Source organism: Malaya genurostris, chromosome 2 (genome assembly GCF_030247185.1).
Source record: "Malaya genurostris strain Urasoe2022 chromosome 2, Malgen_1.1, whole genome shotgun sequence".
Classification (NCBI taxonomy): domain Eukaryota; kingdom Metazoa; phylum Arthropoda; class Insecta; order Diptera; family Culicidae; genus Malaya; species Malaya genurostris.
The window spans coordinates 18,151,839-18,172,289 of record NC_080571.1 but is presented as its reverse complement, the minus strand read 5'-3'; the positions used below and the strand labels follow the sequence as shown (position 1 = coordinate 18,172,289).

The following is a 20,451-nucleotide window of genomic DNA, read 5'->3' as shown; positions in this document are numbered from 1 at the left end:
GCAACCTAAAAAAAACTTTTGTTGACTTGAATATGGCGAGCACAATATGGAGTCGCAAGAAGTGTATAAAACATAAATAAAACCTGGATATTACTATTTTAAAAACTACTTTTTGGCGAAAATCATGAAAGGCAGAGTAGTCATTTTTCTTCTATGCACTGTCATAAACACGAAGAAAATAATATAGGGTTTGAACGTCGATTGTGATAATATGATAATTTCCATGATATATGAATTTAAAATAATGAGAAATCGTTTTACTTGGATTGATTTTGAGCATTCTGAACATTTCGTTGTTTATTTGTCATATGTATGTATGTATGTATGTATGTTTGTATGTGTGAAGCCATCAGTTCAAGGCATTACCAATGTATGCGGGTAGACTTACCGTAGATCAGAATTTGATTATCAGATAGCTTTCATATAATTGCTGTTAAGAAGGCAAAAATGGGTTTTGAGGACGCGGCGCCTTCCAGCAAGAACATCCGGCCATATAATAAAGAATTTCGCTGTACCAGCCTAAACCCGCCTGATGGTTTGTTTATTAGAAGGGTGCGTCTTACTCATTTCAGACCTTTAGGGAGAAACACAAAGCTTCCCCCGCGTGATTCAGGTTGGCAATCCACTCCATCATCCAGTCATTCACTGGTAAGATACCCGTTGTCGATATACTTGAGCATAATGCAATATAATATAATATAATATAATATAATATAATATAATATAATATAATATAATATAATATAATATAATATAGTATAATATAATATAATATAATATAATATAATATAATATAATAAAATACAATATAATATATCACATCGGAGCTAGTTATAACTTTTTTAAAAAGCTGTGTAAAGTATACAAGTGAAAATCCATTAAAAATCACCGTTGCACACGACTTTGCACGTATGAATGTCTGTTGGATATCTGTTCTCTGTAATATAACATAATATAAAATAATAGAATATAATATAAGATGATATGACACAGCATAATATAATATAATATAATACAATATAATATGCTATGATACAATCTATAACAGTTGATTTCGCAGTGTAAGTTATGCTCTTCTTTCGTCGCAGTACTGCAGGAAATATAATACTTCTTTTTTAATAATGATAATAATAATAATAATAATAATAATAATAATAATAATAATAATAATAATAATAATAATAATAATAATAATAATAATAATAATAATAATAATAATAATAATAATAATATTAATAATAATAATAATAATAATAATAATAATAATAATATAATTCAATTCAATATACAACAAATAATGCAACAAACAACATGTTGCAATATACTATGATAAAGCACTTTAGGATGGGCTTCGAACTACAATCCATTTCGCACCCTCTCATTCTGCTACTAACGCAGAAGGCGATAGCACCCAGTCGACGCCGTTCTATTGACCAAATGTCATCATAGACGCTCGGGGAGGCATGAGATAGGAACTTGTGAGGACTTAGTTATCTTAACATTTGACGACCATTTCGTTGTTTATTTGTCATATCTCCATAAACAGATTTTGATTGAGGGCGCATAAAAACAGTTATTTAAAATTGAATTCCACTCGACAGTTGTGAAATTTGTACCTTGTATTAGGTTGTGATTTGAAGTACTCTACTGCCTTAAAATTGTTATAGAAAAGTTCTCTGGATTCATTCAATGTTTATAATGTCGATCGATGGTGACTAAGTTTGAACTAGTTTACTTGAAAACAAGTTATTTTCAAGTTATGAAAAGATAAGTTATTTCAGTATGGCATCACAACGTAACGACAACTTATTATTATGCGACTTAGCAACTAGTAGAAACTGCACTTTTTGAGTCACGCAAGTGGTTAGATGTTAGTAACAATAACTCAAATTTCTGGTTGCAAAATAGTTACAAATAAACTAGTGTAACAAAAATTGTTACTTGGGTCCTGTCTTAGCGTATCTTTTTCCAAAAAAATCATCTTTTCTGTTAAATGCTTAATGAAAAGGTGCATAATTTAATATTAGAATCATATTCAGTATTCAGTTAAGGTGATGTAGTGTACTCAATACGTGGTTTCGATGTAATAACGTGTGACGTTATTGGGTATAACTTCAGGCGCGTTTTTGCTACGATGGTAATCTTTGCAACATAAATTCAGGCGTTATGTTTTAAAATTTGTACCCGAAACCTGACCCGATGGAAATTGGTCGGATTCTGGTTCAGAAAAAAATATGTTTGTCGGGTACGGGTGACGATGTTTTCATTTTGAACGGGTACAGGTTGGATTCGGGATGAAAACTTTGGTCAGGTTTCGGGTATTCGATCCCGTTTTTTCGAGTTCAGATCGAGTACGGGTAAAAATTTCGTTTTTTTTATCGGGTACGAGTCGGGTTCGGGTTTGTAAAAAAAACTTATCCCAGGATTTGGGTCGAGTACCGGTGAAAGTTTTTTACTTACTATCGGGTACGGGTCGGGTTTGGATTTAAGAAATTGGTTCCTGACGTTGATTGAAAGTCAAGTAATCGGTGTAATAATATTGATGAATGAGATGACTTTTGGTAAAAAAAAAACAACGGATCGAATTTGATGAGTAGATGCCGGAAAACGATGTCTAAACTCGTTCCGCAATCCATGATAGCGACATCCGGGTAATTGATATTCATGGAAGACCAATACAAATATTGATATTTTTTAAACGAGTTTACAAGTGCGGTTGGTAAACGACTGGACAATGCGCAATTCAGGCCCCAATGTGGTTCTTATCATCTTGTTCAGAAACTTCTATGCGGTGCCGGCTGGGGTACGAGTAACCATAGGACCATAGGAAATAGACCTACGCAACGAACAAAGGACTACGATTCGAAGCTTGGCACATGGAACTGCAAATCGCTTAGCTTCCCAGGATACGACCGAATGCTGCATGATGAGCTTCAAATCGGCGGCTTCGATGTCGTAGCACTGCAGGAACTTTGTTGGACGGGACAGAAGGTGTGGAAAAGTGGGCATCGAGCGATTACCTTCTACCAGAGCTGTGGGACAAACAGCGTTCTAGGAACGGGATTTATAGTGTTGGGCAAGATGCGTCAGCGCGTGATTGGGTGGCAGCCAATCAGAAATAGGATGTGCGTATTTAAGTTCAAGGGCCGACATGAATGCTCAGGTAGGCCGGGAGGCAATGTACAGGTCTGTGATCGGGCTGGAGAGCCTGCACGCGGTAACAAACGACATCGGTCAACGATGCGTAAACTTTACAGCCTCCCGCGGAATGGTAGTTCGAAGCACCTTCCCTGCACCCCGCAAAAATATCCACAAATACACCTGGAAATCACCTGATCAGCATACAGAAAATCAAATTGGCCACGTTCTCATCGACGGGCGATTCTTCTCTGACGTCATCAATGGCCGCACTTACCGCAGTGCCAACATTGATTCTGACCACTACCTTGTCGCGGTTTGTATGCGCTCAAAACTATCGACGGTGCACAATACTCGTCGCACAGGAACGCCGGGATTCAATCTCGAGCAGCTACGTAGCATTCGTACCGCAGAGGAATACGCGCAACAACTGGAGCAAGTGCTACCAACGGAAGAGCAGCTTGGCGCGGCGACTCTTGAAGACGGCTGGAGGAACATAAGGTCCGCCGTGAGTAGCACTGCTACAACCGTTTTAGGTACGAGGTTATCGAAACGAGGAAATGACTGGTTTGACGGCGAATGTCAGCAGTGGGTCGAAGAGAAGAATGCAGCAAGGGCGAGGATGCTGCAACACCGCACTAGAGCGAACGAGGAACGATACAGACAGGTACGGAAAAGACAGAACACGATTTTACGGAGGAAAAAGCGCCACCAGGAAGACCAAGATCGCGAAGCGATGGAACAGCTGTACCGCGCAAATTACACACAGAAGTTATTTGAGAAGGTTCGCTCACGTAGAGGCTATACGTCACAGGCCGAAATGTGCACAGATACCAGTGGTAACCTTCTCACGAACGAACGTGAGGTGATCGACAGGTGGAAGCAGTACTATGACGAGCATCTGAATGGCGAAGCACAAGATACAGAGAACGGTACAGGAATCAATCTGGGTGCACGCTCAGCCGGCGACAGATTCCCAGCCCCTGATCTGTCGGAGATAAGTGAGGAGATCGGCAAGCTGAGTAACAAAGCCGTGGACAATGACCAGTTACCAGGCGAGCTGCTCAAACATGAGGGTAAAGGCACTGGCTAGAGCGCTGCACTGGATGATTTTTGAGCTTTGGGAGGAGGAGATTCTACCGCAGGAATGGATGGATGGAGTGGTATGTCCCGTCTACAAAAAGGGCGATAAGCTAGATTGTTGCAATTACCGAGCAATCACATCGTTGAACGCCACCTACAAGGTACTCTCTCAAATCCTTTGACGTCGTCTATCACCAATAGCTAAGGAATTCGTAGGGCCGTACCAAGCGGGATTTACTGGAGCCCGCGCCACTACGGATTACATATTCGCGATAAGACAAGTACTCCAGAAGTGCCGTGAATACAACGTACTCACGCATCAAAGCGACACACGACACAATCGATCGAGAACAGCTATAGCAGATAATGCTATGGTTGGAATCTTCACGACTACCATCTTTTCGAGACGAATTTTCCAAGTATGCAACGGAAAATGGTGTTCCAATTAGTGATTATTTAAGTCACCACATTGGATTACTAGATTACCTCAACCATTGTTTTCCACCATATGTTCGTTAAACTTCTTCCAAAAATACCAAACTTCTTCCAATTTTCAGGGAATTTCAAAAAACCGGAATTAGGAAAGAAATTTAGATTTAGAAACAACCGCAAACATCGTTTTCCGGCATCTAATCATCAAATCCGTCCAGAAAATATCCATATTCTAAGGGTGTTCAATCCTGGGATACTCACAAACCGGAAGTTGCCATCTTGGGTTCTGAATGGAGTTCAGACATTGTTCTCCGACAACTATTCGTCAAATCAATTTCAATAATAAAAACCTATTTTAATCCACTCAGTTGAGTAATGGTCCCTTTCTCATTAACATTTCACGAGAAATCTGCTTCGTACTCACTCAATAGGAAAATAAGACATTTATTTGAATCAGTTCGACCGGTTCAGTCACGTTTGTTTGGTCACCTAAAACCTGCTTTGTGCTTGGATTTTGTATGATACCGGTATGATATTATTGTACTATCGGCTGCATCTTTTCAAAAAAACTTGATTCTAGTAAAATGGCTATGATTTGTCTCTACCTTAGCACCGTATTCAACAAAAATCACACACCGGTATTTGTGCCTGTGCCGTGAGCAGAGTTACCATATTCACGGATTTTTTGTAAAACCACAGATTTTTTTGCCTATTTTGCCACACAGATTCTGTTTCACAGAACACAGATGGTATCAAACTTCACAGATTTCTACAGATTTTTATGAATATTTCATAAAAATGACAGATTTTCAAAAGGTTTTTCACAGATTATGATCGAAAAAATGCAACACAGATGGCACATAGATTTTTCAAGTTGAAACACAGATTTTAAAATGGCAACTCGACCGTGAGTCCGTTTTCTTCGAAATATTTGAAAACTTGTGCTAATGTGTGCTCGGTTGTGTTTTCAAAATCGAACTTCGGTGGTGATTTTCGCTTTCTTTACCGCGTGTATGAAATCGAACACCGCACCATAAATCAAATAAGCATAGATTTCCCAGTGTAATAGTAATGTAGTTGAGCAACCCATGACAGCAAAAGCACCGTCTGGTGGAGAATGGGTGCGCAAATGCTCCTAAAAGGCATGCATAAAGTTGCCTGCGCATTCAACACAACCACAGTAGCTAATGGAAAAAAGTACACCCGTTTCTCACTAGAAGTGCTGTTAGTGTCACCGTACAGTGGGAAATCTATGTTTATTTGATTTATGATCGCACACTGCGTGCTTCGTTCGTAGAGGCGGTGTTGTGTTTCCTTCTTCCATACTACCGACTTTTTTACACTCATCACTTGGTAATTCCGGAGCCGGAGATCAGATTCAAATGAAATTCATGTGTCATGTATGGAACCATAAGACCTTTCATTTGAAGTGATATATGACACTCGGTCCTCCGGGCCTCGGTTCAAACGTAGGTTTTCACAGTGATTGCATAACCTTTCTATATGAGAAAGGCAAAACGATATGAATATTATCATGGTTAATATTTTCATACAATTAAAAACCTCCTTTTACGAAGTAAGTTCGTAAAAACAGTTTACGTTATTTGGGATTTGGTTCGTAAAATGTGTTGGGTGTAATTGTTCCAATAGCTGGTTTTTGCTTATCTCCCAAAGTTTGAATTTTGGTGGTCAGCTTCCTGAAAGAGATTCTGAATCCGTGGTTGGTGATATTTATGTTTCGAACATAATTTTCAGACGTGCATTTATGTTTCGAATTATTTGTTTTTTTTCTTTTTATTTGATTTTATTTTGTATGAATTTTAATACAGCGTCTACAAGTGGAAGAGTTATGATCAATAGCTGATCATCACAGGTGCCTGTTGAAGCACCACAGTTTCACAGTTCGTCTACTAAATTTGCTATCTCCTATTTCTAATAAATTTTGGGCAAACGTACCTGCTTATTTTAACCTCTTTTTTTGTAATTTTTATTTGATCTAAAATAATCTGAAATTAATTTTAAAGTTTTTGCAGTGAGATTAATATTGATGTGACAAGTATGAGATAGGCTTGTAGTTCAAGGAAGCACGAATTTTAGTCGAGATTTTATCCGATCATTTGAGTTATGTACTGTAAGGAGAGTAAATTAGACTCTATCCAGTAAGTTGAAAATTGCCAGAAAGGGATGAATAAAGATACGTTTACCCCATAGCGTAAAATTGTAGAAAGATGACAACGTTATTGCCTATATTATGCTAATACTGCGAATAAAACGATAATAAAATCACTGCTTCTTCTTCTTCTTCGAGTCTTTCGAAGGGTATATCACAAACAATGCCAATTGAATGGCACTCAGCGATACGCCTGCTAAGTTTTGTAACTGAAAGAAAACAGATAATTAAATATCTACAAACTTCTTCGTAATATTGATGTTTACTTACAACCACAAACGTATTGTTGAGGATGATGCCATACAGCAGCCACATGGAACCGACCACGGTACCAGACAAAATCATCGCAAAAGGCAATCCTTCGGTACTCTTTTTACGCATAATTTCGGGCTAGAAGCATAAGTTACAAGGTTTAGATTTTATGTCAACAAATAGTAAGCCACCGCGTAACTCACCAAACCGAACAACGGTTGCGCAATCAGCATCAACATCATCACGGTAATGATCAATCCGAAGCGATCTTCCACCAACGCGGGATCCTCCCATTGCGCATAAGCCAACAGCGACGTCGTGATTGCAACCGTCATTCCAACCTGTTTCCAGAACTGGTTCCGGCTTTGCTTAGGCGTATAGAAATAATAGAACCCGGCGTAAACAATACTGATCACGAAACCGACCACATTGGCTCGTATCATGGCTAGATCGTTCATCAGGAGGGCATGCTGCGAGAAGAGAATGGTTCTGGAATTGACTACCCGTTACTCATCGCGAACAAGTTGCAAGTCATAGTTTGGCACTTACAGTCCACACCCGCCGATGAACGGCATGGGCGAAAATCCATCCGAGGAACCCTTCTTCCGGATGTCGTTGCACACGAAACATCCGCTGAACATCTGCAGTACGGTCACAAGGCCGGCCACGTTGCCCACCAGTTCCTTGTACGGTTGTAGGGTTCGCGAAAGCGATTCCATTGCGATTTTTTGAAACACAACACGAGTGACCTTGAACTCTGCCGCACTACGTTTCTCGGCGTGATCAAAAGTTGCGACGCGACGCGAATGATGTCCAGACGATACTGCCGTCGATGAGCCGCGAGCTGGTCACTTAAACTTAGCTCTGGACAAATGCGAAACGTTATCACAACTATGACGTGCATGATTTCTATTCGCGTTTGTGTATGTCTGTTGTCTAGATTGATAGACTTGAACAGATACAGAACGTGATGAATAAGATTTTTCGTTTGGGCACCCTAACGAAGTGTTCGCGAAAGGCGTAATGACAAGCGATTTTTTACCAATGACTCGTCTAGTTCAATCAGTAGATAATGGGTTATTAATTTTTTTCAAATTTGGCTCATTTTTGTTTGACAGGAACCGATCAACCGATTTTCTTTAACTTAGATTTAAATTAACACAGGCAGCAATTGAATTTTATTTGCAGCCGACTTTCGGTTCCGGAGTTACGGGGGCAAAATGTGCAAAATGATCTAAAATATTGCAGTTGATTTTCTCAGAGACCACTCGTCCAATTTTCACAAACTTTGGTTCAAATGGAAGGTCTTACAGGGTTGTTACGAAAAATTTCAAAATCAGAACGCGCGAAGTCTAAAACTAAAACCCGCGAAATCCGCGCAAATTGAATACTCAAACACGCGATATTCGAGTGAAGCATTACACTACTATTTTTATGCAGATGATACTTTCCACAGAACTTGAAAACCCACTTGAATATAATTTAAAAATCTGCATAATTTTGTCATATAAACACAATAAATAAGTCCGCCTACAACATGTCACTTCGAAAAACCCTATGAAAACGATTTCATGTCCGGCGAACGACCATCTTTTTCGTTGTCCTTAGTTAATTTATACTCTCTGATGTACGGAAAAAGTTAAAGTAAAAAAAAATTACTTACAATTGGGATTTTGGAAGAAGTTAAACAGATTTCACCGAAAACAATTTTGTTTTGCTTCCACATCTTCTTGCTCGGCAAACTTTTCCTTCGCGGTAAGAATTTTGAGGTAGACCACATCAGGATGACCTGATAAACTCTTTTTAATTTCAGTTTCAATTATTTATCGCTTCCTGATTAGCTTTTGTTTTCTAAAATAGCGCCTTCTCCTGTTTCCGGATTTTATTCTGAATGTGTTTCTTTTCCTCCTCATCTTTTATTCTTTTATTTGGAGCAGGGAAGCGCCCAAACTTGTTCTCCAGCAGACATAAAACCTCTTCATGATTTGTAGCAACAGATTACAATAATCCAAATGATACATTTCCATAAATCTGGTGCTTCGATTACTTAATAACATTACGTGATAAATCAAAGCCGAAAGAATTGAATTACTTTTTAATATGCGTCACATGCTACCAATGGGCTCATTATATCCATAATTAGTTCTAACATAGTTAATTTATCCAATTGCTCTTGTGGGAACTCTGAGTCAGCTGCAGATTTGATAATATGAAATATTTTAAAGCCATCGGCGAACCAAAGTTTCTTACATTTGATCGAAATATTTAGATCGTTGAGATACAATAAAAATATAAAAGTCCAAGTGGGCATCCTCGAGGAACTCCAGAGTTAACAGCAAATGGTGAGATTGTACAGTGTCCTATTTTCACTATCATTTCACGACCAGTTAGATGATGATCAAAAAAGAACCGGAATTCTATTAAAAAACGAGCTTAATCCACCTAGCAGTGAGATGATACCTTTTTTATCAATCCGCATTTGTTTTTTACATGAATATTCTTCGGTGTTTCAATTTTCATGACATTATTATAATGGCAATTTGAGATTTTAATCACTCATTACTCTCTAATGTCGAAACTGCAAATCGGATCGAATTTGAATCTAAAAGTGTAACAATCGAATAAACATTCCATGATATGTCGAAGTGATTTCTACTTTAGAGTTTAGGGTAATTTAAGGTATTTCCAGAGCCGGTATCCAGGAACCAGCATAACCCAAACCGTATGACCATATGACGAATAAATTGCAATATTTTTGAGTCCTACTTTAAAGCATTTCGGGATTGTCATCCTCTATATCAATTTGAATTTTAAAAATTCATCATCCTACAATTCCAGAATCGGAAGTCAGAATTGGATAAAATTGGATTTATTTTAATTTGAACTTTTGTTTCTGAAATTCGATTTGGCGATTCGATACTGGAACCGAAATTCGAAATTCGGTGTAGCCGAAGTCAGACAAACTCACATGAGTAGCTGTATAGTTTACATTTGTTTCAAAATGTTTGAAAATCAATGTAGACATCTTTGAGGAATCGTAGTGCGAATTAAATTTTTCTGTGTATTCCGAAACGAAAACTGAATACAACCAAAAATGAAATAAGTTTACATTTTTATACTAATCACCCTGGATTTCCGAAACCGGAAGTTGGATCTGACTGAAAAACAAGATGTTTTACAGAATCTTAAAACTTTTCATTTGAATCTTAGATCGGTTTAGCCAACTACGAGAAAAATTAGTTACACATTTCGTTTCACATATCATCCTGTAGTTCCGGAACCAAACATAATAATGTTTGGGAGTATACGACTTTTCATATGAATCTGAGTTTGTAGAAAACGGTTGAGTCATCTCCGAAAAAATTGAGTGAAATTATTTGTCACACACGCATTTGCTGATCTCGACGAACTGATTCGAATGGTATATGGCTGTTATGTTCTTCCAGCATTTATTGCTGTAAGTAGTTTAAATCAATATAAATATGAAATTGCTTTCAACTCGAAAATTCTGCCATCATCTGGTTTACATATGGCATATTCGAACGATTATGTTGCCAAAAACGAACCGTGCTAAAATCGGTCCGAGGCAAAATATCATGCTGTACACAGTTTTTTGGGTACTTAGAAACAATTGTATGTAACAGTATATGTGTTTTATGTTGCTCCCAAGCATTTCTTTGCCAGACAGCGCTCAAAACTTCTACTGCTGGAATAGGGGAAAAAGTCGCTTACACAAAAATTTCGATATCTCCGTTAAAAATGGACGGATTTCAACAATCTACGGCTTGTTGGATAGGTATTACCGAGCAAAATCTATGTCTGAAAATATATTCTGTTTTCAAGGTCAAGGACTGAACTGGAAGTGCTTTTATGATCGTATGCGAAAGTTTGGGCATGAAAAAGATCTTTTCCAAATAGGTACCTCGTTCGCTCACGATCTATCAAAAGCAACAACGCATCAACAATCCAGAGAGCTGGTCGGCACTGTTTAGTCGCAATAAAAAGGATTTCTTGCGTTGGTATGAAACAGTGGACGAAACATGGATCTATCTTTTTTCTCCGGAGTTGTTTCAACATTTAGACGGGGAAAACGCAACAGGTAGCTGCAAGAAGTATGGTGTCCGTTTTTAGATGCTCGAGGTATAATTAACGTCGACTATCTTGAAAAGGAAGTACCAACAAAAGTTTTTAGTTATTAATGCGTTTGAAGTATGGAATCGTAAAAACGGCCTCATATGAAGCAGAAAAAATCATCTTTAACCAAGACAATGCACCGTGCCACAAGTCAATGAAAATAATGGCCAAATTGAACTTGTCATTTGATGATCTGAGAGAGTCATCACCGCAACTGAAGCCTATTTTAAGGCCATGGACAAATCATTCTATAAGTATGATATAAAAAAGGCGGGTGGGTAATGTCAGAGACATAACTGAATGTCGTAAATACGAAAACAACTGACATGTTCCTTAACACTTCCGAATACCAATTAGTTGATCAATTGTATGAATTATGCAAGTATTCCCCTTTTCCACATTTTTCGCAAAAACAAAGAAGGCTTCACTTGATCTCGATTACTGTAAATTTCACACAGCGAAAAGTACAAAAATCAAATCAAACAGTTCTAGATTTGCACTAAACTGAGGATATTTACCTTTGATTTGCGAGCAAGAAATCCTAATAGCTCCTTAGAAAACTTTTAGAGCCATTAGAACGGCTGATTTTGTGTAATGCTCTCCATCGTTGTTTTTTCACCAATGTAAATGACTGACAGCTGTGACGTAATCGCTCTCGTCGGAAGCGAAACAAGCTTTGCAAACGACACAAAATACGTCTGCTCGCAGTGGCGATAGAATCCAAACTAATCCAATTTTTGTTTCGAGGTTTGTTTTTACCTGATTTCGTTTGTAGCTTTTTCACTAATGGGCGGTCCTAACGGCTATAGAAATAGCCGCATACAGAATTTTAATGTCGATTATTTCATTTCGGATTTGCATAATTTATTGAAAGAAACTATCAATATGCTGTAGGGATTCGTTTCTAGCATTCAGAAGGATCAAATTAGGAACTCACTGCTAAATTCACCACTTTTCGGAACATTTTTCTCGAACGATTTGTTGTACAGCAGCAGATATTTTGTTCTCTTCCTCAGAATGCGTTCTGATTGGCTGGTGTTGACATGGGTCAAATGAGACAGGTTTTTCAATAGTGTACTATTGAAATACTTCAATGCTTTTGCTATACACGTTTAAGTTGAAAAATTTCGATTCTATTGGTAGTTAGATCATATAAATCTTTTCACAGATAACTGAGCTATGAGCTTTAAAAATACGAGCAAGGCAAACGCGCCTTATGGATTATCCCCTTTGATACTCATTTATACCAAACATTTCGGAAAATTTTAATTTAGAATTATTTGAGATTATGTCACACAATTGAAAATTTTATCATAAAATTGTGATCATATTTCCGATGGCGTGTAGCAAAAATTATGTTGATTCGTTAGATAGAACAAGAGATATTCACAATCAAAAACTTATCACTCTCTCAGAGGGTAAATTTTGATAAGGCACCCCATAGTAAAGTAAGTCGTATTCTCGACAAAAATTTAGATAATAAATAAAATGATTTTGCTAAAGAAATATTGTTTTCTTAGTTAGTTCCAGAGCTTTTTGGACGAAGTGGAAGCAACCTTCTCTACGGCAGTATCGAACCGCACAGAGTGCAAGTCGATTCGACACTGAATTTGGTTTTCTGTGAGTAATTTTCTCAAATGTGAACGCACTCATTGAAGAGCGGAAATCATATGGAAACCGTGAACTTATGAATACGAAACCGTCATATTAATTAGAGGAATGACAATGGTTTGAAAAACAGGGAAAATTAGACATTGTTCGTGGTTGAGTTGTAGATGTTCAAAACCTAACCACTGTCTATATGGTTTTACTTCTATATTTTGAATTTGTATCCCGGTATAGAAAACAAAGACGCAATCCTACGTCAAAAGATTTTGAGTGATTTCATTTATGTGAGGAAAGAGAATGGAAAGGCGAGATGTGACAAGGTTGATTTTAGCAAGCTGAAATCTTCTACTAACTTAACTTTCGCAAGAGAAACTGACAACTTCTGGTAAATTTTCTTTTACCGGTTGGTATAGTAAATGGTAAAAGACCTTTTTCGGTACTTTCCGGCATACCAGAGACTCGAGTGATTTGCATGAATCAGATGCTTAAATTCGACAACTTTGGTTGAAGGTAAAAGTTAAATCAATAAGATTTCTGCATGCTTAAATGACCATTTTCACGTCTCACCTTTTTGTTGTATATCTTCACATCCTTGCTCTACCTTGAGTACTAGCATTTTATAATTTTGATTTTGTTTATTATTCTGAGTTACAATAAAACTACTTTTATTGTTATAAATGATACTAATATTACTATTATTTTTCGTTAGAAATTTCAGGAGGGTAATTACCCACCTTTGGAATTTTCGGGTGGGTAGTACTACCCACCGTACCCACCTCTTTCACCGGCCCTGCTCGCACCAGCTTCTTTCAACACAAGCACGCATTCAAAGTCTGTCTGTCTGGACACTGAGAAGAAGTGCGCTTTCCTCTTTGTGTGGAGCGGAGCAAATGTATCCGCAGTGTATAATTGAAACCTACGCCCTGGTGTATCACTCTAGTGAAATGCCATCTCTGCTACTGGCTGTTCGCAGACCTGACAAAAATGCTCGCCGGTAAAAAATTTCACACAACTGAAGAGGTTTTCGCTGAAATCGAGGCTTATTTTGAGGCAAAAGATAAATCGTTCAACAAAAGTAGTATTGAAATGTTAGAGCGGCGCTGGAATGACTTCGTTGCTCTTGATGGAGATTACGTTGATGAATAAAGTTATCGTGTTCTCTTTGTTAGGCCCGGGACATTTCAGCTTATGTGTTAAGTAGAACCTTAAGTGGGGAAACATTTTCCGAAATTCAAACAAACCAAAAAGTTGAAATCTCTTTTTTAAATTATTAAACAAAATAAGTTGCGAAAAAAATTTATTATCAAAACATAAAATCGAACGTTGTCTAAGGAATACTTAAAATAAGATAAATTATAAGATATGTGAATGTGCTTTTAGATATTCCAGTTCTTCGTTTGATTTCGGATCAGAAAAAAATGTTTCCGCATGCGAGAACCCAGAATGGAACACAAATGTCATCTCTGTTAGCTAGCATCTCTAATAAAGCGTCATCGATTAGTACGAAACCGACCGTTCGAGATACCGCTTCCTCGTCGATTCACAGACGATTCTACGAACACCCAACGAATCAGGTCGCTATTGTTTCCGAGTCTCCTGAGATTTTTTTCTTCGGTTTTTTTTTGTTGGTAAGCACCATCACGAGTGTTGTTGATCCCAAACCGTTTGGCAACGGAATCCCGGCGATGCGATCGACTTCTACGTTTCCGAAGTGATAAGGTTTTATCGTATATCACCGGACGACTGCTCACTCCTTCTCTCTTTCGCTCTCATTGGTATGGGTTACGCCGCTGGAAGAATTTCGACGGTGGTCCCCGGCTGACTGCCGCTCTTACCGGCTGATGTGCGGAGTGATGGTAGAGAAGGCCACGTGCTGGAAATAGGAGGCGGAAATTTCATGAAATTCATTCTTTACTGTTTACGGTACTATTCGTTTCTAGGTGGACCAAGGCGGCAGGTGGTTTTCGATATTGAATGATTTCCGGATTCCGGGTTCTTTCTGAGATGGAGACTTTATTTTTATCCGTATTATTATTACATGTTACATGTTAGTTTTACAGAACTTTGCGATTATTTAATAGCTGAGAAATATTTTAAACACATTTGATTTATCATCATACTTTTTTTCTTTGTTTTGTTTTCTCATTCAATGTTATTATTTCAGTTGATTTATAGTTTATATTTCTGCCGACGAGTATCTAAATTGTATGCTAGTCTGTTGCACAGCTTGCTCAATTGTTTATTTATTATTTTTTTCCGATTATTATATCTTTTATTTTTGACAAGATTGCATAGAAGAAGTACACACTATTTGGATCATTTCAACTGTGACAAAAATACAGAATTTGGTTTGTTTCTTTTTTTACTGGTTAATCATATTTTTGGAGCATAATTCAAATGAACCTAATTAAGTTTTTTAATACACAATTTTTTTTCATGATTTGCATTATGTAATAAATCGGATAAGTTTTCGTGAGACTAAACTAAATGCTTCCACTAATACTTAGCTTTTCTGTTGATAGAGCAATATTTTATTATTAGCATTTAATGTTTGTTTTATACGTTTATTGAATATATTTTTGCTGGATTTAAAGACAATTGTTTGTGCTCGAATATTTTATAGCAACAATTATTACACCGTTTATTTATTTTTGGGGTATAGAGCACTGTTTTTTTTTTGTTATTTGTTGTTTTCAGGATACTTTTTAAAATGCTTATTCATATTAAAACCACTTTGCTCGTGGAGTGTTATTGTGATATTATTTCTGGGCTGTTGTTGCAATATTTTTAAATGTTCAAATTTCACCCAAAAGTTTAGTTTGTTTAACCGTCATCTTGTTTTCCTTTTTTTCTCGTTTAATTGTTGAGTTAAAGTTGTTGAATGTGAAATCTCCTTCTCCAGTTTCGCGTTTATTTTAGTTTTTTTTTCGTTTTCGGCACCCGTTGCTTGTTTCTGCCTTAATTCGCCGTAGTTTTTTTTTGCCAAGCAATCAATCAAATTGTACCAAAATCCCAACAGTCGTCGTCGTCGTCGGAAATTGGCAATAGTCTTGCTATAAGAAAAGCAGTTTACTGGTTTACTTCTGGGGTCGACCGTACGGGGCGTGGCGATACCGGGGGACGGCTTCGCGGGTGCCATGTTTGATCGGGATCTCCTCGGCATGGCCATCACGCGGTGGCATTGCATATGATGACGGTTTCCAGGGGCGAGCACCAGCGGTGGTGGGAACCGGTTTCGGTGCAGCTGTTCCAACACAGATGAGTTAAGTGGGGAGGGTGAAGGATTTTTTGTTGTTTATTGGTATGGGTTAGTTTTGATTTAAGATCACAATAATGTTTTGATTTGTTCTTTTAATTTCGACGAAGGAGATAAGACAGTTTCCGGGGGGTCTCTGACAATTTATGTTTTTTTTTTCTTTTAGCAGATTACACGACCAGTTTGACTGATTTAGGTCCAATTTTGAAACAGATTTTAGGAAAATAAACATTTAAAGCGTGTTTTATACGTTTTAAAATTTTTAACGTTTTAACGTGCGTCGTAGCAACGTTTAAAATTTTAAATTACTCATCTGAGCTAACCGTTCTTCGATATCCCGTTTACCGTAGCTAAGATTTTGTTTGACACACGCCTGAAATTGCTGCTCCCCTTTTGAACCTAATCTAGTTTCACAAAAGTTCCTCACCATACTCTTCGTTTCGATCAATCATCAAGCTAAATTTGCGATAGAATAAAGCATTGGGATTGGTCCCGTCAGTCAAGCTTCGAAGAATAGAGATCGCTACCGAAATGGAGTCCCGTCTCTTCTCCATCATCATTATCATCATCATCATCATCGTTCCGCGATTCGTCAACATTTTGTCCCAAAGATGACCATCAGTGTCATCAGTAGGGTGGTCGATAGTAGGAGGAAGGAGGATATAAATTACCTGCATAGGGTGCCGGTTCTCGATAGTACTCACGGCGGTACTCTTGTTCGTATTCCGGTGTTTCCGGAACATATTTCGGGCGAGGTGCCGGCGGACCGGGTTGGTGATACGTATAACCTGGCTCATAACTCTCGTAAACCGGTTCTTCGTAATGTTGGGTAGCGACGGGCCTAGAATTGAGAAAATCAAAGCACCTGAACCAACTTTCGTAGCAATCATTTACCGACCTCGGTGCGTGCGTGTCTTCCATGGCGGCCCGTGCTTTGTCCAAAATGGAAAGAACCTTTTTCGGGGCAGGTAGGGGTCGCGCTGCGGACATCGTTGGTGGCGGTGGTGCCTCCATTTGCATCATCGGTTTTTTGAACGTCTTTTTTGGTGGTATTTCAGCTTCTGTATCTTCCATCAGTTCACGCATCTGCTCCTGGCGGATGAAGTCGTTGCTGTCCGGGATCAGATATTTGCGCAGTTCCGCCAAGGCGTAGGCAATCCGAGCATGTACCTCTGCTGGTGGGCCATTTGCGTTCACCTCGACGTGCAGATCATCATTGAGATGGGCATACTTGGGATCCATCGCACTACGCAGTTCCTCCTCTTTTTTACGATCCTTCATTGAACCTCGTCCAAGAATTGCCATTTTGCACAGTGTGTCCTCCTGTAACCGCTTTAACGTGTTTCCTTTCGGGCCGAGTAGTTTACCAACAAAGTTAAACCGTGGATGTTCTCTGATCGGAACTAAAACTTTCACGGTAACTTTAATGTGTTTCTCACGGTAGATATCAATGTAGCGACGGGCTGGCGGCTTACCCGTTTTCTGAACGTTTTCAATTTCTGCAAACAAATAAAATTAAAACTTTTCTCATCAAACCAAATCAAAGTATTCACTTACCAACTTCAAGCAGCCGGTCCGCAATCGGATATTTCTTTTCGATGGCAATACGCTCCGCAATCATTCCCTTGATGTATTCTTGGGCTTTCTGGTTCTGCGGGTTATCTCGCTCGTCGTCCACATCATCCGTGTCGTCCATAGTTTTGCTATTATTCTTACGTTTGAAATCACTTGCCTCATCGTTGTACCCGTTTGCGTCCTGATCGGCCATTTTGTGAAGGAAACAACCCAATTGATTTTATATCACCTAGAGAATGGATTTGGAAGACGATTGATTCGATGTGAGCCGGCTTCGAAGTTGATGATATTAAACGCTTCCAGTTACAATTTCAACTCGTCCGATTCCTTGTATAGTTCACCGGCACAAATATTGGACAATTCAATAATCTATAAAACTACTGCAGAACTAAAATTTTTCCATGCCAGAATCAACCCAAAATAACTCATTCCGCAGTCGAATCAATGAATGACAGATCCCTGATGATAGAATCCAGCTGTTTTTCAAATAAAGGCGAAACTAATTGAACAATCCAATCAACGTGGTCACCACGAGATAGCGTTATGGTGTTTTGACATATCCCATGTATTTAGACAAATTTTTGACGAATTTTTCAATTTACTTGAGTTTGAAAGAATGCAAATGGCAAAACCTTACAAATATGGGTAAGAAAAACGATTATTCACGTGTTGTCATCAAACATATGATTTCAAATTGTCCTATACTCTTGACAATCTCGGATGAAATTTGAAATTTTCAGTTCACATATAGAATTGATTTAGATGATAAAACATGAGTAAATAGACTAGTCATAAAACTTTTGATCATAATTTATCAATTAATCTCAAAATCCAACCCAAAAAACAAAGAATATCCCAGATATGAAAACAGTACCCAACCTCACTTCTTCGAATTTGGTATTTCATGTTACGATTTATCCATAAATATCTATCAAACATATCACGGAAAGTTACTGAATCCTTACTGATCGATTTTTTTACCAAATTTTCACACGTTTTTGAATGTTAGTATTCGATTCACAAAAAAAATAAAAACCCTGTATTTTGTTGGAATCTTCAAGCAAAATCTGAAAATTATCACCATCGCTTAGTTCAAAGCTCGCCACTCGGGCAGCGCAGCGATCGCAAAAGAATTCGTTGGATTCTTCAATTCGCGACTACGAAGTTGAGTTTGACAGCTTATGTGTGTGAAGTGGAAGTAAACAAGCAAAAGCAAAAAGTGATAAATTTTCAAACGTACCGTTTTCTTCGATTTTAGTTTTGTTGGTTGAAATGGTAAGTACTAGTGTTTTTCAAAAACTTTGAAGATACTAATTCAGTAAATAAAAATGAAATAATCGCTTTAAGTGATGCATATTTTCTCGTGTAGAAAACAAATGATCGATATGTGAGAAAAAGTAAACATAATTTCTGAACAATATTTATGAATTAAAGTCTACTGCTATTTTTAAAAATTCTTTGAATTGCATTAAAACTGCATGTTTTCTACTTGTGGTGCAAATTTTTCGTCGAAGTGTTTATTTTAAATGTGATAATAAAACATTTTTCGATTCATCTTTAGGAGCCTTCAAAAGGTGAATTTTTCGTGAATAATCGTATTCTTGACTTTAAACAACCATCAAAAATTAAAAAGAATTTAAATAAAATCGAACAAAAACGTTGGCGTCTAGAATAACTTCTACTAAAGACTGTCCCAGAAAGCATGGACACAACCAAAAACCGTTGCCATTTCGCAATGGTTCAGAATCTGTCAATTTTTATGGCTGCGTCCTGTTGTTTACACTCTTTTCTAACCACTTGCGCAGTTGTTTATTCGTTTTCATTAGTTTGTTTCGAAATGCGTGGACTTTCAGCAGAACAACGTCGAAAAATTCACCCTCATTCTTGTTTACGGCCGTATGCGATACGTTCGAAAGTATAGCAAATTCGTATTCCCGTTTACGTTCGAATCAATCACACTTTTAAACATCGTACATGCATAAAAACAACGCCCATCCAACTTTAAACTATCAGTTCTGGTACAGATTTTAGTTGTAATTAAAAATCTTTGCTATCATTTGTTATTTGACTTGTTTTTTGCCCTGACTTTGTATCAACATTCTTGCTTACGTCTCTATCGACCATACGACGAACACATGCTTTCGAACGAATGCGAACAAGCCATTCTTGTTTTCACTCGAACGTGTACGTACGCGATTCCTGTGCAAAAGAAGGATCGGTGGCGCAGGTAGTTTTTTAAGGAAGATTCCAAGCATCAAGGAAGTGACGAATGCTACATAATAAATAAATATCGTACTCAGGACCAATTTTATTCAAGTCGGTAAATAAAATTTTCAAATTAAACTTCGTGCAATGTAAAAAAAGGCGGGTGGGTAATGTCAGAGACATAACTGGATGTCGTGAATACGAAAACAAATGACATGTTCCTTAACACTTCCGAATATCAATTAGTTGATCAATTGTATGAATTATGCAAGCATTCCCCTTTGCCACATTTTTCGCAAAAACAAAGAAGGCTTCACTTGATCTCGATAACTGTGAATTTCACACAGCGAAAAGTGCAAAAATCTAACCAAACTGTTCTACATTTGCACTAAACTGAGGATATTTTCTTTCGATTTGCGAACAACACATCCTAATAGTTCTTCAGAAAACTTTTAGAGCCATTAGAACGGCTGATCTTGTGCAATGCTCTCCACCGTTGTTTTTTCCCAATGCTAATGACTGGCAGCGGCGATAGAATTCAAACTGATTCAATTTTTGTTAAGAGATTTCCTTTTATGTGATTTCGTTTGTAGCTTTT

The 20,451-nt window shown here is 37.8% G+C and overlaps 2 protein-coding genes across 4 annotated transcripts; both read right to left on the bottom strand.

Annotated features, from left to right (window-relative positions):
- Positions 1-6,426: 6,426 nt before the first annotated feature.
- LOC131429468 (sugar transporter SWEET1-like) lies at positions 6,427-7,888 on the bottom strand. The gene is made up of 4 exons (XM_058593607.1): positions 7,625-7,888; positions 7,279-7,564; positions 7,094-7,213; positions 6,427-7,032 (listed from the first exon to the last, which is right to left on the bottom strand). Exons 1-4 carry the CDS (start codon positions 7,792-7,794, stop codon positions 6,937-6,939), a joined length of 672 nt encoding a protein of 223 aa, XP_058449590.1. The 5' UTR covers positions 7,795-7,888; the 3' UTR covers positions 6,427-6,936.
- Positions 7,889-14,101: 6,213 nt separating this feature from the next.
- LOC131428969 (KH domain-containing, RNA-binding, signal transduction-associated protein 2-like) lies at positions 14,102-18,096 on the bottom strand. Of its 3 annotated transcripts, XM_058593026.1 has the most exons (5): positions 17,956-18,096; positions 17,631-17,877; positions 16,972-17,572; positions 16,745-16,914; positions 14,811-16,061 (listed from the first exon to the last, which is right to left on the bottom strand). In XM_058593026.1, exons 2-5 carry the CDS (start codon positions 17,839-17,841, stop codon positions 15,895-15,897), a joined length of 1,149 nt encoding a protein of 382 aa, XP_058449009.1. In that variant the 5' UTR covers positions 17,842-17,877; positions 17,956-18,096; the 3' UTR covers positions 14,811-15,894. The 3 variants fall into 3 exon arrangements, with proteins under 3 accessions (XP_058449010.1, XP_058449009.1, XP_058449008.1); XM_058593027.1 differs by lacking the exon at positions 14,811-16,061 and adding an exon at positions 14,102-14,690 and having other exon boundaries at positions 17,631-18,096; XM_058593025.1 differs by having other exon boundaries at positions 17,631-18,096.
- Positions 18,097-20,451: the final 2,355 nt, after the last annotated feature.